The following is a 25,899-nucleotide window of genomic DNA, read 5'->3' as shown; positions in this document are numbered from 1 at the left end:
AACACAGTGCAGTGTGGTCTCAAGCTTTAGATAGAGAGAAGCTAGATGATCACATCAAAGGATGTTGTGGGATGTCCACAGTTTGTATTGGTCATGGTCAACTGAGACCTGTGAAGTTCCTTTAAGCCCTAAGATGATACACTGAAGGGTAATGAGAGTTTTGACTGAAAAAGGCAGATTGGGATTTTAAGTATGAAGAACTCTTGAAGAGCAGGCTAAAGAATTTCAATTTGGACTGCATTTTTCAGGCAATCAAAGCTTAATTAAAAGAAAAGACAACAATGTTCTAGGTGAGGGGACTGACATGGACCAAATGACATGGAGGCAAAAAGAAGTATGGTTTTGATAGGGGCAATACAGAGCTAGAGTAATTAAAGAAAGGGTATAGAATGGAGAATAATGTCTTATTTTTTTATCTCAGTGTCTAGCATAATGCTTTCCTTATACATAGTAGGTATACAATAAATGTTTGCTGAACCTAATTTTTAAAAATCATTATACATTAGATTTTTAGTATCCGGAGGAAACTGCCATTATTCAGACAAGGAGACTCTTTCACTTCTCTTCAACATGAGGCATTCATCCTCTGCAAAATCTTAAGATGCTCTTCATGAATAATTTATGCAAAGTCAGCACAAAGCTTTTCATTCAATTCAGGCCAAATGGAGAACACACAAGTCTCTTCTAAGACAGCTGGACAAAAACTGGTGTATGTCTTTTTTTATTCACTGAAATTAATATTCATTTACAAGTACACATGAAAGAGAAAAGTAAACCACAAGCTTTAAAAAAAAAAAAAAAGGGTCTTAGTGGCTATGTCAATAAAAGAAATGTGCCCCATGCCACTTTAAAGAATGAAAAATTCTAATACAGAAAAGGGGACAGCAAAGGTGGGACTGATACCATATTCTCTGTTGTTATAAAAACGTTTCCTGAGCAGTTACAGATATGGCTCCAATGTGGCAAACGAAGACTTATGATGGCTATGTAGTTACAAAAACACCTTCAGAATGAGCCTCTAGGTCTCTCAAAATGCCTATTTGGAGTCCATTTTTAAAAGATGCTATCTATGAAGAGTGAAACCATGCTATCACTTCCCAAGGTTCACAGGCTTAAAAGATCTATAGTGTGACGGAACAAAAAAGAGGGCCAGGCCGAAAGGTGTAGAGGGCTGAAACTATTGAGTTGATGCACTGAGGTCAGGACTGCCGAGCACTTGAGGCTAATTACTGATTGGACAATACTCTATAAGCATATACTTGGAAAATGGTCCTTTCCACTATCCTGTGCTGGCTCAATGATTGGATATACAGAGGATTGTAGGAGGGACTAGGGGGTGGAGTAAGATGAGCCAGGGTCATTCTTTGGCGGTGGACGGAGAAGGCAGTAGTGGAGATTCTGCCTCCATCCTGTTCAATCCTGAGTCTAAAGACCAAGAATAAAGACTAAGGACTTTTGCTTATCCTGACTCCGGCTGATTCTGGGGTGTCCTGGGTGCTAGTGCGGTCATCATAGAAAGGAAGAATCTAATTTACCCAGCATCGCTGAGGAACCTGACGTTTTAAGCAGTGACATTTTTAAATACAACATTCAGGAAAAAGGCTAAGGGCTCCCGCTGCATGCAGGGCCATCACCAGTGGTCTTGACCCATTTCTTCACTGGACTCTGATGATTCTGGAGGAAAGACCAGGGCTGATGAATTTACGCAGCTCAGCCCCACTTACATATCCAATTCACTTGCAAGTCAAGACATCAGCTTGGACTCAGAATCAACAAAATGCCACCACACAGTGTTGTGCTGTTTGTTAAATGGATAATCTCATAACCTTTGTGGGAAAGCAGAAGGAGAAAGAAAAAGCATCAGATCTGGGGCCAGAGGACCCGTGTTTGAGCCCTGCTGGGATCTTGGACCCCAGACTCTGGGAGCCGCCAGATCGCTCCCTGCCTGAGGACAGTCCATTTGTAGGAGGGGACTTAGACCTGCCATGGTTAACTAGTGCTTTCTCTCTTTCATCCTACTTATCTTGGGAAGCACTCCCCACCAGCCATTTCCAAAGCAGAAGGCCTTCTCCTTGGCAGAGAAAACAGAAGCAGAAGCAGCTCTGCCTTCTCTCCATCCCCAGCTGTTACCATCCCTGCTAGTCCTGGACAAGCCATGGCCCTTTCTGGGATTATCTTCTTCCAATAGACTTCAATCCATCTCTTTCCTTATTGACCTCAGCTCTCTGTGAACTTCGGGCTCTGATAGAGCAGGCAACAAAAGAGTTCTCTAAAAAGTGTATGGTGAGGCCCCAGGAGGAAGAGAGTGTCCGGAGAGAAGGTGGCAATCACAGCGCCGAGTCCTGGACCAGGTGGGCCATGGGTTCAGTCCTGGGAGCTGCCCTTCAGGAAGGAGAAAGAAAAGCTGGTGCATGAGCAGAGAATACCCAGGATGGCATGAGGGAGTCTGGAAACCAGACTGGGCATCTGGAGATGGAATACAGTGCTTCTGACCTGAAGAAAGGTGGACAGGAGGATTGTCTTCAGGTATGTGGGCAACAGACTGCCGTGTGCAAGAGGGGTTTTAGATCTCAGAGCTGGAAGAACCTCAGAGCTTTTCAGTTCACACCACACCTAACCGGGAATTTTATCAATTAGCATCCAAAAAGACCTTGATAAGTGAGAGCACCATGCTGAACCTAATAAGGTGAAATTCAATAGGGATCCATGAACAGAAAATCAATTTCACATCCCGAACAAGCCTCTAGTCAGGGTGATCCAATACCTCCCAAGGCAGCCCATTCTACTTCTGAACAACTCAATTGGTAAGGAGCTTTTCCTTACATTCAGGCAAAATCTGCATTTTTGTACTCTAATATTCCTGCTTCTGCCTTCTAGTTCCAGAGTTAAGTCTAATCTTTTCTCCTTTTGACAGACTTTGAAATATCTGACCACAGTGGGATCAAATGAGATAACATATGTGAGCCCTTTGCAAACCTAAAAGCACTAAATAAATGGCAGTTTTGACTATAATTATTGCTAAGACAGGCCCTCCCTCCGAATCTTCTCTTCTTTAGACTAAACATCCCAAGTTAGTTCAACTGTTCCTAGTAATGCAAAGTCTTAAGGCTGTCTGTGTCCTGATCCCTGGTACTCACCCTCCTGTTCCTAGTAATGCAAAGTCTTAAGGCTGTCTGTGTCCTGATCCCTGGTACTCACCCTCCTCCCTCAGGTAAGTTCTCCAGCCAGTCAATGCTGATTTGTTCAATTTTATTTTCTAGTGGTCAAAACCAGAACTAGAGCACCCCATGGAAGCCATACAGAGACACGAATTCAGCTTAACAGAATGAGAACTTTCCTAACAAAACTATTCTCAAGAGCTTCAGCGATTCCTAGGGGCCTCCTAACTGGGAGTCTTCACGCACAGAGTAAAATTATTTACCCTATCATATCCTACTAGTTACGTTACAGGGAGAATTCCCACTGAGATGTAGGCTGGGCTAATTTGGCTCCAAGGCCTCTTGCAGTTCTGACTCCCGACTGTTCCTGAGAAGATTCTCCCTTCCCATGCAGGTCTGACATTATTCTCCAACAACCTTAGAGGCAGCTAGGTGGTGTGGAGGACAGAGCTCTGGACCCAAGTTTAGAGCTTGCCTTACATGGCCTACCTATGTGATGTTGGACAAGTCATAGAACTTCCCCCAGCCTTAATTTTCTCACTGTTAAAATGGGGATTTTAACCATCATAGATCTATTGTGATAAAGAAACCTTAAAGTGATAATAAGTAATAGTCATCATCATCATCACTGTATAGAATGTTGAGAAGTTAAGTGATTTGTGTAGAATTATACTGTTAGTATAGTTCAGAAAGAGAACTTGAACCCAGGTCTTGTGTGTGTGTGTGTGTGTGTGTGTGTGTGTGTGTGTGTGTGTGTGTGTGTATTTCAAGTACTCTGATTTGGATAAGCTAAAATTTAATTCCATTGATGCTTCAAGAGAAAATATACATATATGTCAAACACCTGTGATTTCATCAATTAGGTAATTCCCTCCACTAATTCAGGCTGGAAGCTCTCCATGATTTATCAGATGAATCACAGAGAATTGTCTGAAGTTTAGACAGATTAGGTGTCTTGCTCCAGCCATAATGACAACAGCACCCTCCTATTCCAAGAAAATATCACACAGCCAGGAGATCTGAATTGACCTGAACTACTGCTTACATTAGGACTTTATTTATAAATGGAATAGTATCCACACATAGCGCTAATATGGGAAAAATAGCTCTAACTCACTACTAATAGAAATGTAAACCAAGAGAATTCTGAGGTTTCACCTCACACCTCAAGAAGGGAAAAAAGTAAGAAAAAGTTCCTTTAGGAGGGACTGTTTGTGGAGCAGGAGTTCTGTTATGGGAAGCAATTTGGAGTTAGGCTAAAAAAGTGACAAATGATCACTTTCTCTGAATCAGAGATCCCTCTGGGGATCTGACACATACAGCAAAGAGGTTAAAGACAGAAGGAAAGGCCCTTTTTGATGCTAAAATATCCACAGCATCATTTTTTGTTGGCAGAAAACAATTAAAACAAATTATGTGCCTCTTGTTTGGGATGTGGTTAATAGAGAGAAGAACATGAATATAATGGGATGTTACTGTGCCTGAAAGACATAAAGAAAAGGAAGAATCAGACCTGATTCATACTGAAGTAAGGAGAACCTAAGAATACACACACACACACATATAACAACAATAATAATGCAAACAGTAACACATAAAAAAGACAATTCTGTATAACTACATGACCAACTCTTTGATGCAAAGAAGAGATGAGAAAAGGCACTTCCCTCCTTTTACTGGATAAGTAGGAGACTCTGGGTGTGCAACACTGTGTATGTTAGGTGGTCGGACACTGGTAAAGGGCTGATTGACTGCTGAATTCTTTGTTGGGTTGTTTTTTTTTTTTTTTCCATTTGTTTCCTTAAGACAAAGAACAGCTTGTGAAGGAGGGAAAGGGGTATATTTGGTAATTAATGTGATGTTACAAACAAAAATAATCAATCTTTTTTTTTTAAAAGAAAAGAAAATTATTGTAATCACTTTGTTATCCATACATAGCTCTTAATTTTTGCTGGAGATAAAAAATAAATCCAAGGGACCAAACTGTTTAATAATGGTCAGTATTTACACAGCTTTTTAAGGTCTGCATAGCACTTTACAAATATTTCATTGGATCCTCACAACTACCCTGGGAAGCTGTTGTAATAAAAATTATCTTTATTGTACCGATGAGGAAACTAAGGCAAACAGAGGTGAAGTGCCTTGTCCAAGGTCACAGCCAGGAAGTGTCTGAGGAAGGACTTGAACTCAGGTGTTAGTGACTTGGACCATATCCACAGGGTCATTAGCATTGACACGTTCTGATAGTCTAATTGGGGCATTTGGTGGTGCAGAGAATAGACAAGTTCCTTTTTCTTCTCCCTTGGAGATATTTAAACAGTAAAACATTGATTTAACAAATATAGTAAGACTGATGCTATATATAATGAGACAATGGGATGGTAATGGCTCCCTTAAACCTAAAGAGATGTGTGCTTTTTGCCCAGTGATTTAAAGCTGGCCAACACAGGTATATTGAAGAAGCTAACAGCCGGCATACAAGCTGTAAATAGCCATGAAGGAGAATATTCACTGGTCTTTTGGGATAAACAGCAACGCTTGACTGCAATAGGACAGATGGAGGAATAGTTGCTCAGAGGAAGTGGAAATTCTATTACTTATTGTTAGGATTCTTACAAGGTGCTAAGACAGTGGAATTGATAGACAATAATTATCTAATTTAGCATGGTTCAGTATGATTGATCTAATCCTATAAGGAGATGTTATGGGCCAGAACTTGAAACAAGGTACTAAGTGGAATTGAGGAGACAATGGTTAAATTTGCTTTAGAATTGATTTAATCCTACAACAAATAACGGTTTCTGAGTGATTGGTGTATACTCAGTGTGGGATATATAAGGATGAGGTCTCAGGGCTAGGAGGGAGAAGCCCACTAAAGGAAAAGCCCACTAGAGGACAAGCTCACTAGAACAGAAGCCCACTAGAAGGTCTCAGAGGAGGAGACAGATTCATTCCACTGTCCACCTTTGTGTGGGCTGGAGACTGAAGCAGAAACCTTTGGACTCTGAGAGATTCAGAAGCCAGGAGTCAGTCGAGGAGATTCACAAGCCAGAGAAGGCAGCTTAAGCTCTCTACTGAACTGAAACACTAAGGTTTGCCTCCAGAAGCTCCCCAAGAAACCTGCTCCTAGAGAACATTATATTTTAGAGAAGAATATTACAACTTATGTCATTTAAATAATTCAAAACAAGAAAGAAATTTTAAAATGTCCTGTGGAAAACCTCAATCTGATTTCAGAAGTATGATAAAGATAAAGATAATAATCCATTTCGAGGCATATCCATAAATTGGCTTCCAAATACAAATATAAAAATAAGTGGAGGAGAGAAGCCAAGACCAGAGAAATGGGGTCTGCAAGCAAACTTGGTAAGAATGGAAAAGGGTAGATGGTGGCTTTCAATTATAATTGTTTATTTGAATACTTTTCCTTCTCCAATAATAGCAAAGGGTAAATTTTCAAATGGTTATTAATTCGATGAATAGACTAGTTAATGGGTTTTTAAAAATAATAATCTATTTTACTTCAAGTTTTTTAAATAGTTAGATTAGTAGCCAGATAAACATTTTTAATACTTCTTTTATAGCTGTATAGGAGAGAAAAGGTAAACATACACACACACATTTACACCTACCCCTCCTTTCTCTCTTTATCCTCCCCCCATTAAAAACATTTTAAATTGTATCTTCTTTTCTAAGATTACCTAATTTTCCTTTGGAATGATTTTTTTATTGTTTATCATAATATTACAGTGTGTTCTGAATATTTGGTGGTTTTATTCTGTAAATAACAATCTGGTCATCCTATTTTACACCAAGTGATTCTCCACTGATTGCCATATGAAAGGCAGCATGAAATAATTAGCTTACTTTTTTTTTTAAAGGGTAACATCATTTCCCACCAATGTTCACATGATTGGAAAAGAAAACAATGCCAAACCCAATATTACAGAACACTCAAAGATACCAACTCTTAGTCATGTGTAGTCTATTAAAATGAAGACTGAATAGAAGACTTTGTTTTCTACTTCAAAAGACACAGCCCCACTCACTCTTGCCTTATAACAAACTGGAAATAAGTTTTTTTGGCTCAAGTGCATGAAAACTTAAACAATCTGGGCTGTCTTCAATTGTCCCCATCGCAAATATGTTATCCTTTAAATATATGATATGAAAACAGCATATTATGTACATATAATACTTGTATATAAAAACATACATGTGTGGAAAACCATATACAGTATCTGATTCAGAAATCCATAACATCAGATAATCTATAATTTTGATGGTAGTAAATGTAATTTTCAAATCATAACAAACTAACCTTGCTATTGATGACATCATCTATGTTTAGTCTTAGTGCAGTCTATGTTTATTCCAGAAATTTCATGACCCAGAGAAGGCATTAAATTAATAAAACTGTTCTACTGCATGCATCTCTCCAACATCCAGATTGATTATTATTGTTCAATATTCCTTATGTTGCAAAAATATATAGTTTTATTTTGAAAACCAACTGCTACCTGTAACTTACTTAAGTGAGCTTAAAAGTTTCTAAAAACTTTAAACTACTAAAAATTATAAGAAGTTTTCTTTTTAAAAAATTATCAATCTAAGCAACTGTAGAAAACCGCCCCCCCCCCATCCCTAATAGGTATTAAACTCCAAATACTTTTAAATCTTTTTGCAGGCATAGTTTGTGTGTAGTTCTATTTCAGTCAATATTTCATGTAAAACTTTCCTCTACATCAATATAACAGATGCGTAAATGCATTGTTTAAAAAAGTGATACAGAACCCTATCAAGTTTACAATTTAATTAATCATTTTTTTATAATTATGCCTTGGGTTGTTTACAATGACTTATCATAAATATACTGCTATGCACATCTTAGGACACCTCTGTGAGTTACCCTCCACAAAGAAAACACTCAGCAAAAAGTCATGAACACTTTCATAACCATTATAGGCAAGCAATGAACTCTTCCAAGAACTGTGCTGCTAATAATGCAGAAACATTCTAGGTTAGGCTAGGGGCTGCTGTGGATAGAACCCTGGATCTGGATGACAGGAGACTTGAGTTGAAATCCACACTAGTGTGACTCCAGTTTTGTTTCTCTAATTATAAAATAGGAATAATAATAGCACCAACTTTGAAGAGTTTTTGTGAGGATCAAATGAGATATTTGAAAAAGTACTTAGCACAGTGCCTGGTATATAATAGGTGCTCATTTCTTTCCTTATGGTTTCCCATAACTCTATCAACATTCAGTTTTCAACATTTTTTATCAGTACTAGTGGAAGGAATACCTGAGTCATATAATGAAAATGGCAAAGAATCACTTACCTCTGCCAGGTTAACAAGTGTGTAAGTGATATTAAGTGACAAAAGGATGGTCAGATCAGAACTGGTGCTTTAAAATGCCATGAATACAAGTAAAAAACATGATCTAGTCATCACTTCTGTTATATTAAGGCTTTAGAGACCATTTACTAATTGGATGCAAAATGGTGGGGAGTGGGTGGGAATGTTGAGCTAGATCTATACCAGCTCTAGATTCTTTTCTGCTCTTGTAAAATAGGGCACATGGCAAGACTATTCAAGCACAGGCTGGAAGACCAAATGTTTGATAGTTTAAAGTAGATAAAATTAAGCAGACTATTGATAACCCTTCTAAATCTGAATTTCTGTGATCTAGTGATTCTCATCTAGAAAACAAAACCAAAGGATAAAATTTACTGAGCCAATCTTTGGGTCTGTTGGAGGGGGCAGACTAAAATCAGCTTCGAAGGTCATGAAACAAAATTTATCCAGCCATTAGGGCCTTCACACAAAACAGAATTGATCTTACTTTTGATCAGGGAAATATTAATTTGAGGATCTGTGAACTTGTGAGTATTCAAAAAAAAGTTTTGATAATTCCATTTCAGCATAATTGGTTTCCTTTAAGTTGTTTATATTTCATTTTCTGCATTTCAAAATGTAAGAGTGGGAAAGGGTCCATAGACTTACATCAGACTGCTATAGGGACCCAGAACAAAAGAAAATGTTAAGAAGGCTTGTTTTTGACAACTTTCTATTACATTCATCAATCCTGAAGATGGGGGAGGCTCAACTATCACAAGAATGAAAGCAGCGAGCCAACAATCTGATGAGGAAGGAGGAGGCACGAGTGACCCAGAACTATACACACCCCCCCCAATAGGATTTGATGCTTCCTGAACCCCTAGAGATGCCACTGCCCCATAGAGCAGACCCTTGACAAGTGCCAGAACTGAGTCCTTCCCTCCTGGGGCTCAAATTCATCACTCCAAGTGTCAGCCTCCTTAACCAGCTTGCCACCCTCCTGGGTGGACCAGGTACCATTCTCTTCTTCATGTTCATGACATTCTGGCCACACAAGAGGATTCCTTGTGCTCATAGAGGTACTGCATTTTTTTTTGCCTTTAGAATATTCTCTGTCCTTCCTTCCCTAAGCAGAATTCCTACCCATCCTGTATCACTCAAACTTCCATCACCTGGGGACTTTGATGCTTTTTACTTTCCTGAGATGTCAACTCCTTTTGCATTTACCAAGTATTATTTTGTATTATAATTATATAAAATCATGTCTTCCAATGAGACTATCAGTTACATGCTTTTTCTAAATTCTGGATCTCTCCTAGGACCTAGCAGAGTACTTTGCTTAGAGAAGGCACTTAAAGTTTGATCTTGTGAGTTCAATTCATATTTACCCACAAATACTTGCAAGGTATTTAAGCTTGTGAGAGTTTACAGCTAGAAAATGTGTGTGATCCAGATATTTAAAAAATATTTCCCCAAGTAACTGCTTTAAACCAAGTTGATCCCACTTCAGATAAAATGGACTGATTTCTGGATGATCAAAGGCAATAGAAATTAAAGCTATGCTAGAGCAGTTGGAAAAAGAAGTTTGACTTTTGTTTACTGTAAAAAGGTACACAAATATAGTCATTTATTACTACCATATTGAGTTTAATATATATTTCGTTTTAAAATAAACAGCACACAAAAGAAAAACCAGTTTCATGGGCAATTCTTTTTTGTTGATGTTCTTTGTATAATGAAATATTCATGAATGTTGATGAGTGTTAGGATCATAATAAAAAAAGGAATTATATTTAAAAAAGAATTCCACAGATATCTTTTTCTATATTCATCTTTCCACAAACTCTTGTAATCTGGCTATTAACCACTATTACTATTCTCTTGAAACTGCTCTTTCACACATAAAATAATTCCTCAACATAAAATTCAATGGTCCTTTTTGTTACTACTCACACCACACCACACCCCCTACCACCTCAGGATCTTTTTGGCATAGAAGATATTGTTGATCATCTCATTCAAGGGGCTGCAATCTTCTCCCTTGGATTCAAATATGTCCTGTCAAAGAAACTCACCCTCATTACTTCAATTAACTATTACCACTCCAAAGATGACTTCTACAATTCTACCAGCTGCCTTCAAGACATCTTTCCTTGGAGATCCTATTGCTACTTCCAACTCAGCATCAGTATAAACCTGAGTTTATCATTTTCCCCCCAAACCTCTGCCTCCTTATAACATAGGTCTTCCATTTTTGAAACCATGATATTATTTTTCTTTCCTCATTTAATAGTATTTTATTTTTCAACATTCATTTTTATAAGATTTTGAATTCCAAATTTTTTTTCCTCTCCTCTCCTCTTTCTAAAACTGCAAGCAATCTGATATAGGTTATACATGTAGAATCATGTTAAACATATTTCCACATTAATCATGTTGTGAAAGAAGGATCAGAACAAAAGGGAAAAATAAGAAGAAAAAACAAAAAAATTGGGAAAACATCATGCTTCAATCTGCATTCAGACATCATAGTTCTTTCTCTGAGTGTGGTAAACATTTTCCATCATGAGTCTTTTGGAACTGTCTTGGATCACTGTATTGTTGAGCAGAGCAAAGTTCATCAAAGTTGATCATCTGTACAATATTGCTATTATTGTGTGCAATGTTCCCTTGGTTCTGCTCACTTCACTAAGCATCAATTTGTTTAAGTCCTTTCAGGTTTTTCTGAAATTCGCCTGCTCAACATTCCTTATAGAATAGTATTCAATTACATTCATAAACCACAATTGTTCAGCCATTCCCTAATTGAGGAGTATCCCCTCAATTTCCAATGCTTTGCCACCACAAAAAGAGCTGCTATAAATATTTTTGTACATGTGGGTGTTTTTTTTTTCCCAATTTTAAGATCTTTTTGGGATACAGATCTAATAGTGGTATAGCTAAATTAAAAACTATACACAATTTTATAGTCCTTTGGACATAATTCTAGATTACTCCAGAATGGTTGGATCAGTTCCCAACTCCACTCACGATACATCAGTGTTCCATTTTTCCCTTACCTCCAACATATATAGCCAACACTCCATTTCTTAGCCAGGACCAAACAGTTTTGATGATTGCTGCTTTATAATATAATTTTAGATATGACATGGCTCGACCACTTTCCTTTGCATTTTTTTTTTTTTGCCATCAATTCACTTGATATTCTTGACTTTTTGTTTTTTTTTTTTTTTAGTTTCTAGTCTGTTTTTGTTTTGTTTTTAGTCTGACTGGTATGACACTGGATAAGTAAATTAATTTAGGTAGAATTTTCATTTTTATTATATTATCTCAGCCTACTAATAAGCAATTGATATTTTTTTTTAGTTATTTAGATCTGATTTTCTGTGAAGACTATTTTGTAATTGTGTCTATATAGTTCCTGGGTTTGTATAAATAGGTAGACTTCCAAATATTTTATATCATTTCCAGTTGTTTTGAATAGAATTTCTTTATCTCTTGCTGGTGGGCTTTTTTGGTAATATATAGAAATGCTAATGAATAATGTGGATTTATTTTATATTCTGCGACTTGGTTGAAATGACTAATTATTTCAAGTAATTTTTTAACTGATTCTTTAGGATTTTCTAAGCACACCAGCATATAGTTTGCCAAGAGTAAGGTACATTTCCTCACTGCTTATTCTAATTCCTTCAATTTCTTTTTCTTCTCTTATTGATAAAGCTAACATTTCAAGTAAAATATTAAATAATAGTGGTGATAATGGGCATCCTTGTTTTACCTCTGTTCTCACTGGGAAAGCTTATATCTTATTTTCATTACATTTAATACAAGCTGATGATTTTAGATAGATACTACTTGTCATTTTAAGACATGTTTAAGAAATGTCTAGTGGGTTTTTTTTTTTTAAAGGAATGGGTTCTGTATTTTGTTAAAAGCTTTTTCTACATCTTTTGATATAATCATATGATTTCTTTTAGCTTTGTTATTGATTTGATCAATCATGCTGATAGTTTTCCTAATACTGAATAAATCCTGAATTCTTGCCAAAAATTTCACTTAATTATTGCATATTATTTTCATGATAAATTGCTGTGATCTCTTTGCTAATATTTTATTTAAAATTTTTGCAACCTCTGAGGTACTACTACATACCTCTCTAACTAGCTAAGATGACAGAAAAAGATAATGATGAATGCTGGAAGGGATGTGGGAAAACTGGGCACTAACACATAGTTGGTGGAGTTGTGAATGGATCCAACCATTCTGGAGAACAATTTGGAACTACGCTTAAAGTTATCAAATTGTGCATACTCTTTAATCCACAAGTGTCTCTACTGGACCTGTATCCCAAAGAGATCATCCAAAAAGGAAAAGGACCTATATGTGCAAAAATATTTGTAGCAGCCCTTTTTGTACTGGCAAGAAACTGGAAACTGAATGGATGACCACCAGTTGGAAAATGGCTGAATAAGTTATGGAATATGAATGTTATGAAATATTTTTGTTCTATAAGAAATAACCTGCAGGATGATTTCAGAGAGACCAGGAGAGACTTACATGAACTGATGTTAAATGAAGTAAGCAGAACCATTTACACAGAAACAAGTGTTGCTTGTGTAACAAGAGAAGTAGAAGAATTACCCAGCAACAAAAATAATGTGACGATCAATTCTGATGGATATGGATCTTTTTAATAGCGAAGTAATTCAGGCCAATTCCAATGATCTTTTGATGGAGAGAGTCATCTGTACCCAGAGAGAGGACTGTGGGGACTGAGTGTGGATCATAGCATAGTATTTTCACATTTTTTGTTGTTTGCTTACATTTTATTTTCTCATTTTTTCCTTTTTGATCTGATTTTTCTTGTACAGCATGATAATTGTAGAAATACGTATAGAAGAATTATACATGTTTAACATATATTGAATCATTTGCCATCTAGGGGGAGGGATGGAGAAAAAAATAATTTGGAACACAAGGTTTTGTAAGGGTGAATACTGAAAATTATCTAAGCATATGTCTTGAAAATAAAAAGCTTCAATAAAAAAATAAATTTTTTTTGTATCAACATGCATTAGAAAAATTTATCTGTAATTTGCTTTCCCTATTTTGGCTCTTTCTGGTTTAGGTGTTAGTACCATATCTGTGTCATAAAAGGAATTTGTTATGACTCTTTGTCTAATTGAAATTAACTTTTTTTTAGATATTTGGTAGAATTCACTTGTAAATCCATCGTGCCCAGGAGATTTTTTCTTAGGAAGTTCATTGATGGCTTGTTCAATTTCTTTTTTCTGAAATAGGGTTAAGTATTTTATTTCCTCTTCTGTTGATCTGAGTAATTTTTATTTTTGTAAATATTCACCTATTACACTTAGCTTGTCAGATTTATTGACATACAGGTGGGCAAAATAGATCCTAATTATTGCATTAATTTCCTCTTCACTGGTGGTGAATTCACCCCTTCCATTTTAGATACTAGTCATTTGATTTTCTTCTTTCTTTTTAAAAATCAAATTAACCAAAGGTTTGTCTATTCCATTGTCTCCCTTTTCTACTCAATAAAACTAGCTCTTAATTTTATTTATTAGTTCAATATTTTTCTTACTTTCAATTTTACTAATCTCTCTTCTGATTTTCAGACTTTCTAATTTGGTATTTAATTGGGGATTTAAAATTTGTTGTTCTTCTAGCTTTTTAAATTGAATGCCCAATTTATTAATCTCCTCTTTTTCAATTTCATTTATGTAAGTATTTAGAGACATAAAATTTACTCTACTGCTTCGGTTGCAACCCATAAATTTTGCAATGTTGTCTCATTATTGTCATTCTCTTGGATGAAATTATTGTTTCTATGAATTGTTGTTTGGCCCACTCATTCCTTAGGATTAGATTATTTAATTTCTCATTGATTTTTAATCTATCATTTCCTTGCCCTTTATTGAATGTAATTTTTATTGCACCATGATATGAAAAGTATGCACTTACTATTTCTGCCTTTCTGCATTTGATTATGATGTTTTAATGCCCTAATACATGGTCAATTTTTGTGTGGATACTATGTACTGCTGAAAAAATGGTATATTCCTTTCTATTTACGTTTAGTTTTCTACAGTGGTCTATCATATCTAAGTTTTCTAAGATCCTATCAACTTCCTTAATTTATTTCTTGTTTATTCTGTGGTTAGATTTATTTAATTTTGAGGGGGAGGTTGAGATCCCCCATTAATATAATTTTGCTATTTATTTCTTTCTGTAACTGGCTTAACTTCTAACTAACGATGTTTTGTATTGATAACACTTCATTGTCTATGGTATTCTTCAAGTAATTGTTTTATTCAGTGAATTTTTTTTTTCATTTGACCAATTGTATTTTTCTAGTCAATTCTTTTCTTTGGTCAGTTTTTGTCCTTCCTTTTCCAAGCTGTTGACTGTCTCTTGAATACCTCTCATTTCTTCTACTCTTAAAGGCTCTCTGATTCCTTAATATTGAAGTGACTAAATCCTGTGTAATCTGGACTATGGTTCCTTAATATTTGAATTGTTTCTTTCTGGCTGTTTGGAGTATTTGCTTCTTGATCTGAAAACAGTATAGCTTCCTTCTTTATCTCTTTTAATTAAATCTGTTTTTGCTTTTTCTTTGTCTGAGATCAGAATTGCTACTCCTACTTTTTTTGGTCCAGTGACAAATAAATTCTGCTCCAGCCTTTTACTCTTACTCTGAATGTATTTCTGTTTCAAACATGTTTCTTGTATACAACAGTGTAGGATTCTGGTTTTTAATTTAGTATGCTATCTACTTCCGTTTTATGGGAGAGTTCGTCCCGTTCCCATTCACAGTTATGATTTACCAGCTATGTATTTCCATCCATCCTATTTTCTTCAATTTATAAGTTTGTTCTCTCTTTCCACCCCGTCCTTTTTTTGTGTGTGTGTTTTGTTTCTGACCAAGTTCTCCCTCAAGTCTGCTCTTCTTTTTATCATTCCCTCCTCCCTTCTCTTATCCCTATCTCTTTGTGTTTTTCCTCCTCTCTATCCAGCACTCCGTTTTCTTTCCCCTTTCTCCTCTTACTTCCCTATAGAGTAATGTAAATTTCTATACCCAAATGAGTGAATGTTATTCCTTCTTTGAGCCAAAAATGATGAGATTAAGCTTCAGGCAATGCTCACCATCCTCTCTTCTTTCCTTGTACTATAATTGTCTCTTCATGTGATCTAATTTACTCTATTTACCTTCTCTTTCCTCTTCTCCTAGTACAATCATTTTTCCATTCCTTAATGTCTTTTTTTCCTTAATATTTTCAACCTCTATGTCTGTGTATACTCCCTCTAACTGCCCTAATAAAAGATACAGTTCTCAAGAGTTACAAGTATTATTTTCCCATGTAGAAGCATAAACAATTTAACCTTGAAATAATGCTTTTTTCTTCTTTCTTGTTTATTTTTTATGCTTCTTTGAGTTCTGTGTTTGTAGATCAAATTTTCTGTTTATAGTTTTTTCAATAGAAGTGATTAAAAGTCCCCTACTTCATTAAAGATCCATCTGCTCCTCTGAAAGGTAATGCTTAGTCTCACTGAGTAGTTGATTTTTGGTTGTAATCCAAGGTCCTTTGCCTTCTGGAATAAGGTAATCCAGGGCCTCTGATCCTTTATTGTAGATGCTGCCAAATCCTGGATAATCCTGACCGTGGCTCCTCAATATGTAAATTGTTTTCTTTTTTCCTGGCAACCTGCAGTATTTTTTTCCTTGAGATTATAGTTTGGGAGTTTTGCAATTTTTTTTGGGTTTTCCTTGTAGGATCTCTTTCCAGAGGTGATGATGGAGTCTTTCAATGACTATTTTGCCTTCTGGTTCATAAAGAGCAGTTTTCTTTGGTGACCTCTTGAAGAATTCTATCCAGGTTTTTTTTTTTTTTTTTTTTTGTGATGGTGGTTGTTATTTGTTGGGGTTTTTTGGGATTGTGGACTTCAGGTACTCCAATAAGATTAAAATTGTCTCTCTTGGATCTATTTTATAGGTCAGCTGTTTTTCCAATGAGGTATTAACATTTTCTTCCAGTTTTTCATTTAAAAAAATTTTTTTGACTGATTTTTGATGTCTTATAGAGTCAGTAGTTTCCATTTATCTGGTTCTAGTTTTTAACGATTTTTTCCAATCTACCTTTAAATAGTTGTTTTATTCAGTGGATTTTTTCCCCCCTTTCATTTGACAAATTGTATTTTTCTAGTCAATTATTTTCTTTGGTCAATTTTTGTCCTTCTTTTTACAAGCTGTTGATTCTTTCTTGCATACTTCTTGTGTCTTTTCCCAATTTTTCTTCTACTCTGAAAGGCTCTCTGATCCTTTAATGTTAAAGTGACTAAATCCTGTGTAATCTGGACTATGTTCCTTAATATTTGAATTGTTTTTTTCTGGCTGCTTGCAGTATTTGCTTCTTGACCTGAAAATTCTGGATTTTGATTACAATATTCCTTAGAGTTTTTATTTGGGACTCTCTTTCACGAGGTGATCAGTATATTCTTTCAACAGCTATTTTATCCTCTAGTTCTAGGGTAGCAGGGCTCTTTTCCTTAATAATTTCTTGAAAGATGCTTTTCAGGTTTCTTTTTTGGATAATGGCCTTCATATACTCCAATAATTCTTAAATTGTCTCTTCTGGATTTATTTTCTAGGTGAGTTGTTTTTCCAATAAGGTTATTTTACATTTTCTTCTACTTTTTCACTTTTTTGATTTTATTTGACCAATTCATAATGTCTCACAGATTGATTAGCTTCTACTTGCCCAATTCTACTTTTTAAGGAATTGCTTCTTTCACTTAGCTTTCTTACCTCTTCCATTTGGCAATTCTACTTTTTAAGGAGTTGTTTTCTTCAGTGTATCTTTTTTAAAAAAAACATTTGGCCAATTGTATTTTTAAGGAACTGCTTTTTTCAGTTGATTTTTATCCATCCTTTTCCATGGTCTTGGCTCTCCCTTGTACACTTATTTCTTTCCCCAATTTTTCTTGTATTTCTCTTATTTGATTTTTAAAATACTTTTTGACCTCTTTTAAAGAAGACTATTTGGCCTTGAGACAGATAGTCATTTTTCACTTTAAGGCTTTGCATGTAGGCATTCTGACACTGTTGTCTTCTGAGTTTGTGTTTTGATCTTCCCTGTTGTCACTTTTCTATTTTTTAATATATTTTTGGCCTATTTAATGACTTTTAAATTTGAACTTTGCTTTTAGAGCCCAGGGAGTACTGTCTTAAGTTTTCTGGACAGGGGCTGGGGACTGTCACTGGCTTTCTGTGCCAGGATCTTGAGTGCTAGTGGATTATGCACAGCATCGGAGTGTCCCAGCTATGTTGGGGTTTCCAGGGTGGCAGTTGGCCTTCCATGATGGAACTGGAGCCTTCACAGCTAGCTTACTACTAGCCTGATGAGCCAGGACCAAGGGGCCTTGCTGCTGATCTCTGCTGTGGCTAAAAATTTCCTGCTGACTTGTGTGAACACTGTCTGCACAGAACTGTGCTTCTTCTTTTACCCAAGTGAGACACTTTTCCTCAAGAGATTCTAAGCTTATATTATACATGAACTGGACAATTGTTTTCCTCTCAATTTTGTAGATTCTGTCACTCCAAAATCCATTTAGAGATTTAATTTAACGCTTTAAGGAAAACTGGGGATGTTCAGGCAAGTTCCTGGCTTTTCTTTGCTGTCTTCACTCAACTTCCCCCTTGGTGTTACCTTTGACTCTTGTTCAACCAGTAATCAAATCGATGTGAATTCTATCTCTGAATTGATTATCATATCTGTTTTCTCTCAATCTGTACCCTATTTTCATTGTGATTGTCCTCATTACCTCACATGGATAGCTACTGCAATAGTCCACTTAAAAGAAAAGGTCTTTCTGTACTGACTCTGTCTCATTGCCAATTCGTTTGTCATAATGCCACCAGAATGCTTTTCTTTAAGGCACAGTAAACTGAACAATTCTTTGTCCTTCCTAAATGCTCTGTCCTTTGTTCCTGGAATGTCCTCCTTCTTCTTGCCTTCTGAACTCCTCATGTTAAAAGTTCAACCCAAACACTACCTCTTCCCTAATGCCTAATTCCTCTGACAGTATCAAATGACCACACTCTAATTTCAGAACACTTGATTTTGTAATTTTCTAACATGTTCTGTCACCCTCCTACTAGAAAAAGGGTTTTTGACATTATTTTCTGTATCATGACCCCTATGCAATTCAATGAAACTAATGGATCCCTTTTCTGAACAGTGTTTTTAAAATCACAACTATAATATATAGAATGATCTAATGAAACAATAGACTAAAATAGTTATTGAAATGCTTAAAAAACCCAAACAACCAAATTCATGTACCAAGCAAAGAATTCTTTTACTAGAGAGTAAATGAGCATAGGAATTGTACCTTAGCTCCACTTGGTATTTCTGTTAGTAGCTACAATAGCAAACACTGAGCAAATACTTAATGTTGGCTGAATGTGAATGAATAAAGAAATGAGAACAGTCTTATGAAAGAATGAAAGATTGAGGAAGTGGATGAGTGGATTTACCAGAAGTCAGAAAGGAACAGGAGGCTTTAAGATAGAGAAAATGGTGGTGAATGAACACCTTAACATGAGACAAGAAAAGTCAAGAAATGGAAGACTGTCAGGGAAGGAGGGCGTTGATTATTTTGCTTTATGTTCAATAAACTATAAAGCGATAATGTCAACACCATTTTATGACAATATGACAATATGAAGATACGAGAATAAAAAAGAGTAAGGTTAAGAAAGCCATTTTCTGAGGACTACAACCATATGAAAATAATGGAAAAATCCTCCTCTGACATCATTTACTCCTTCTTGGCTTGAGAAAAGTTTTGTTTAAAAGTGCTAGGCTATAAACACATAACAATAAAAAGATAAAAAACAATGTAATTAATCAAATTGTGTTAAGTAATCAGCTTTCAGGAGATTAAAAAACTGGTGAAGACATCAAATGATTTCTTCTCAAGGAAAATAAATGGAAATTATGGAATATTCTCATTATTCTAGGCAATGTGTAACATTTTATAAGTAACCAGAATCTCATAAACATCAATAATGTGGAAAAAGTCACAAACCTTATGGTTTTTCTCTTCAATATCTCACACAAGATGATGTGTGAGAATACTAGGTTGTTTTCAGTCTCTGTGACTGCTGGTTATTGAGACACAAACAAAATGAGTCTTCTTTGCTGAACAGCTGTTGGTTCCATTGTTCTTTTTTCAGGGAAAAAAAAAAAAATTGTTGCCGTTATGCTAATGGAATGTGACTTCACTGGCTAGTAATTACATCATGCCTAAAGACACTGTTTTGGAAAGCTGTTTTCACAATGCATCACCTAGAAAAATGGCCAAAAACTGCCAACCCCATTGAACAAATGACACACTCAAATTCTACATATAACGTAAGGGAAATATTTCTGAATATTCAATGAGAAAAATTGAAAAACTAAATAATTTTCTACTTATTCTCCTAACATAATCTCAATTTAAAAAATCTTTTGGTAATCTTTTTTTTTTTTTTGAGTTATATTCTATCGCTTTCAATTGTATCGAATCACTTAGAGATGAGTATCTATTTAATTCTTAGCAGATTATGTAAAACATACTAGATTCTACATGGTCACAAGAAGTCATTTCCTTAGTTGAGAAGAAACTACAAGTCTTGTGACAAGGGATGACCCTTACTGTGGTAAGATGTCTTATTCTCCAATATACCCTGCCACTTCCATCCTACTGGCTGTTTCTATCACTGACCTTGGTGAACTGAAGAGAAAGGAACCCAACAGTCTTGCCTTAACAACTAGACCTTGGCCATCCCTTCAGACACAAAGGAAAATTGTATAAGTAGTGTCAACTGGCAATTTTGGGGGGCTTGCTGTGTTTCCTTTTCCCTCTCTGTTTTCTATGTAACTCTGAGTATGGAAAAAAAAAAGGGAGAAATTATGGATTTTTAAAAAGTACTTAAAATCATTACCCATCATGTGATTTGGGGAACACTTATGAATTGGTTTTGCATACTAGTCTTATTTCCTAGTGCCACAGAGAGAGAGTTTGCAAGAGGCTGAGTATTATAATGTACATACCATGCTTAGGAAGACATTTTTAATGAATAAGAACTCAACTCTCTCTTCATAGTTTGGTATAGAAATATTTTAACATGCACAAATGCACAAGTTATATGAAATCAGGAATGTTTGTGATAATTCAAGAGCATTTCTCATAGGAATCCAATACATTCATAATAACAAGAATCACTTTTTATAATAATAAAACAACTTAAGAATGGATTATCTAACAACTTACTTTTAAGGCCTCCCACAGTGGAAACTGCACGAGAGAAAAAGGAATCTATGAAGAGACAAAAACATATGAAACAAACAAATTAGGCTGGCAGAACTAATAGAGTGCATAAATGAAGAAGCATTATGGTTTAGCAAGTAAACTGTAAATTATCACTTATAAACAAATACGAATATATGCTGCAAAGCAAATTCCATTAAGCTCATTTTCTAAATAGATAATAACTTGAGGCAGGGAAATGAAAAGAACTATCTACTTTGTGCCAGTTCTATAGGATGGGGGAAAATGGAAGGATAGAGAGGATTATCCTGCAGTTTATTACCACTATTAAATTTAACTTAAACATATTTATAATTATGTTGTGGCATCAAAGTGACCCAGTGGATAGAACATCAAGCCTGAAGTCAAGAAGCTTCATCTTCCTGTGTTCAAATCTGGTCTCAGACACTTATTAACTATGTGACTCTGGGCAAGTCAATTCACTCTGTTTGCCTCAGTTCCTTATCTGTAAAATGAGTGGCAAATTCAACATCTTTGCTAAAAAAATCCCAAATGGGGTCAAGAAGAGTGTGAAATGAGTGAAATGACTGAACAACAAAAATCTCTATGTTGGTTTACATATAGACGAAGTTCACGAAGATACAAAAGAGATTATTTTTAAAGGTCTCTACAATTTTTTTGAGTCTTAAATTTGAAATCTGATGATTCATCCCACTCTGAATCTGTCTCCCTCAGTCAAAGGAAGCTGAATTCCTTACCCCAGAGAATGTGTCACATTTTACCTCAGATTATATTTAGTGAAACAGGTTTAGCTTCTCTGTTAGACAGGAAACTCCTTGAGGACAGAAATAATGATTTATTCACCTGTGTATCTCCCACAGCACCCATACTACTTTGTGAGCCTGAGCCAGAATAGGTTTTGGATAGTGAAAGGAAGCTGTTGTATGGGATATATTTATAAAAGGGCAGCTGACTAGGTTAAAGGCTGGAGAAACTCAACTTTAAGTGGAAGAAAAAAACATTTATTTATGGTCCAGTAGAAAAAATACTAGGTTTGATCCAGCTATGCCAGCTGGTACACTTCCATTAATTTTGGTGAGCTACTTCTGTTACCTAGAGCTCAGTTTCCTCAACTACAAAATGAAAGGAGTGGACTAATGCCCCTTCCAGCTAGAAAATTATGATCCCATGACCTTAATGCTTTAGTCTCTATTTTGCTGCAAGTAAAATTATTTCTTTGTCAGGTCAAATTACTCTCCTCTAAATTAAACTTTCTTTCCCATGATTTTTGTGCATTATTCCCATCCTTGGTTTAAAAAAAAAAGTGAAAATCTTATAAATTATGGAAAATGGAATAACATCACTAGATAGGCAGTGTGGCATAGGGGGAATGATTTATGAATCAGGAGACCTGGATTTGAATTCTGGCTCCTTCACTTATCTAAATGACAGAGGTTAGCCACTGCAAGCTGCAGATCTTAGCTTCTTCATCTGAAAAATGGAGATAATACTGCCTGAACTACTTACTTTACAATATCGTGAACCAAGTGCTTCACAAAATTTAAAATGAAATATAAATATAAGTCAGACAGATGGATATACAGACAATCCTTACTTTCAAAAAGCTTACATACAGAGAGAATACATACATAAATCAGTACATATACAATATATACCAAGAGTTAGAAATTATCTCTGGAGGGCAGACATTAGCTGTTGGGAAGAGCAGAAAATTTCTCCTGCAGAAGTAAATACTAGAGCTGATATTTCTAAAATACAGGCAATAAATTTCTACCTTAAATTCAATGACAGGATTTGTTCAAAGGATTCTGATGAAGAGAAATCACTGTGGAAAACTGAACTGGGAATATTCTGGAAGTGACTAATACGCATATGAATGCATACTAGTAATTTTTGGTAGATGAATCACTTTAAAACATTTGGGAGTTACTCTAATATTCATATTTTCTCTAAATCCAAAGCTTTGGGTATTATTTGCCTACTTTGCTGTGAGTAATGACTAATATATGAATCTCTCAATTAGCCTGACAAACAAAACTGAGCTTGACAGGCACCTGCCACAGAAACTGTGTCACCAATCCTGGTAGGATAGGAAGTGGGAGTGAGAAGAAATCAATTCCCCTTATACTAAACTGACAAACTGAAATCCCAGAGGACATTTGTCATCTGGAACAATATACTGCATCCCATGAGGCATCTCTGAGCCCCATAAAAAAGGTCAAACACACTCCTTTGTTATCAGGCCCTTGTAACTAAAGAGCAGTGATCATATTTCTTTTCCAATTTGGGGTAACGAAAAGCTATTTCATTGACAAATGAAATAAAATTCTGTAAGAATATCTATAGCAGCTGCCCTTTGCGGTACCAACAAATATTTAATCAACTGAATGAATAAAATAGAGATCACCACCATCAACAAATTGTCACTCCAATTTTAGTCTTAGCTAATGGGTGTAGAGAATCTGCATAGCTCAAAAGGACCTTGTGTGAAATGCCAAATGAAAAATATACCAATTTTCATTCTAAGGGAGAACAACAGAAAATATAAAAATCATTACTCATTCAAAAACAGATTTTCCCACAAAATTTCTTAGAACTCTATTACTTTGCATTCAGAGATTACCTACATAAACTATTGCTATAAAACTGAAATGAAAATTATCTCAGTCAACAAACTGACAGAATGACAGAATATGGAAATAGTCAATGTTGGAAGGACTATGGAAATATGGTACACTATAATATAATTAGAAAACCTATCAATATTGGTCAACCACTCTGGAAAGCAAATTAGAATTATGTAAATGAAGTAACAAATATCCATACATTTTGATTTAAAAATTCCAAGGAAGTTAATGACCAAAAAAGCACCTTATACACAAAAACATTTAGAATTCCCACTGTGAAGAATGGTTTAACAACAAATTGTGGTATCTAATGCACCAAATATTACTGTGCTATAAGAAATGATGAATATGATGTAATATAGAAAAGCATAGTAAGACTTCTGTGAACAGACATAGAGAGACATAAAGAAATGATAAAAACACTCAAGACTATCATAATAAAAATGTAAAGGTCAACAAAACAATCGAACTGGATGATGCAGAATGGTAATGACTAAGCTTGTCTCCAAAAGAGACACTTTAGAAGGTTACTTTCTCCTAAGTCTTTGCAAAGAGGGATGTTATGTACGGAATACTGTATTTAATGTCAGACTTTTTCAATATTTTGCTACTTTTGCTGATGTGTTTTTCTTCTCCTCTATTTGACATAAGGGTTGTTTTCTGGGAAGGGGAAAAACGACAGATAAACTGAGAAATGTAGATGATATAATAATCATCAATACCAAGAAAATATATGTTAAAATTATATTTAAATAATAAATTCATGCTAGCATACTTTTTAAATCAAAATTATACAAACCATAAAATAAATCACATAATCTCCTGTTTTCTTGATCAAAAAAGTTCAGAAGATATTATTTAAAATATTTCACAGACCTGCCAAACCTTTTCTAAGCAGTTATGAACTAGGTTTGTCATTCCCCACCCACTAACCCATCCTTCCAAAGATCAATGATGTGCTTTGTACATCATCAGAATATTTTTGAGTTGTTATCAAACATTAGTTTCCTGGTAATCAACCTTCTGATTGATAAAGCTCTCTGATTTTAGTTAGGCTCTACCTGAAATAACAGACACCTGTTGCTGAGTGTGTACTTAAAGTATTTCCAACTTGGTGAAACCTCTAAGGACTTGTGTTCTTCTGGGTGGCCTTTAAGAAGTCAGGGTCGCCTCTACATTAGGGTGGGGCATAAGAATAAATAAAACTAGATTTCTAACCTGTAGAAAAGGCTCTTGTAAATTCCTCTTCTTCCAGTACCCAAAAAAGAAACATTTTCATGGAATTCAGAGGGATGATATTATTTCATACAGTCCCTTTTAAGAAAATTTGGCGACCAAACTCAGAAGACTTACAGCCAGGATCTCCCATGTCATTTAGCCTAGCTCCTTCAATTTAAAGATGAGGAAACACGAGAGCCACACAAGTTTGCACAAGAAGTAAATGGCAGGAATAGGATTTCAAGCTGGATCTGGAGACTATAAAGTCAGTTGTATTTTCATTTTAGGCAAGATGGTGAGAAATGGTGAGAAGAGTAATTACCTTCTCTCCATCCTCCAATTTCCTTTCAGCATGTCTTGGAGGATGCAGATATCAACTCTTCTATTCTCCTTTTCCCACCCTCAGTTTAAGGACAGTTTTCAATCACACACGAGAATTGAGAGGACTGCACACAAAATAAGCTCCTTTCTCCAATAGCAAATTAATTGATGGTCCAAAAAAAATCTAACATTTTAATTTCTAGGATGAAAAGACATTCTTTTTCTGAAGCCAAGAGAAATTTCTGATCTCTAACAATTCCTGAAATCGAATTCCCATCAGCACAGGATCCTAGGTTTGTTTGGCCGTGCTTGCAGGATGAAGAGACAACAATGGAAATGTGTCAGGCATATGGAGAAAATGTTCTGCCAGCAAAGAGAGTCCTACAGCTAAAACAAATCCTTCATCTCGCTCTCCAAGACCAGAGACCAGTTGGATAGTTCTCTTCCCATGTCGGCTTCAAGGTTATATAACAGTCCTGCTTCTCCCAAGTGCCAGATTTTATGCCCCCCAAGCACATGTAAGTAGTTACTCTAAGATGTTTTATAGATGGAGATATCAAATCGTTGGCCTGAGGTCTTACATTCTGAAGCACGACATACCCGTTTTACTGCGACAGATGCTCCAAATAACCTCTCTGTTTTCCAACCTCTTTCCTGCCATGATTTAAGGTGGTTTGTTTAAATGAAGTTGTTAAAACCCAGAGCACAAATAATAAGTGAAGGAACATTGAGCTCAGCAGCCCAAGTATCTCAAAGCTACCTGAAAAAAAAAATTCCTCTGCTACAATTTGCACAGAATCTATTTATAAAGAGACATATTCTTCTGGTGCAAGACTGCTTTCCGATCGATGTAGCTGCCAACAGTTAAGTCT

The 25,899-nt window shown here is 35.6% G+C and overlaps 1 protein-coding gene across 4 annotated transcripts in view; it reads right to left on the bottom strand.

Moving 5' to 3' along the window:
• SLC25A26 (solute carrier family 25 member 26) overlaps positions 1 to 25,899 on the bottom strand; it is a 140,156-nt gene that overhangs the window by 17,153 nt on the left and 97,104 nt on the right. For all 4 annotated transcript variants that reach the window (XM_051980447.1, XM_051980437.1, XM_051980456.1 and 1 more), the window contains one exon: positions 20,844 to 20,888. In XM_051980447.1, the coding sequence (XP_051836407.1) occupies positions 20,844 to 20,888 (45 nt within the window). The remainder of the gene's footprint in view (positions 1 to 20,843; positions 20,889 to 25,899) is intronic.

The sequence above is a fragment of the Antechinus flavipes genome, chromosome 1 (assembly GCF_016432865.1).
Source record: "Antechinus flavipes isolate AdamAnt ecotype Samford, QLD, Australia chromosome 1, AdamAnt_v2, whole genome shotgun sequence".
NCBI classification, from domain to species: Eukaryota; Metazoa; Chordata; class Mammalia; order Dasyuromorphia; family Dasyuridae; genus Antechinus; species Antechinus flavipes.
The sequence above is the reverse complement of the archived record's forward strand: the minus strand, read 5'-3'. Positions and strand labels throughout refer to the sequence as shown.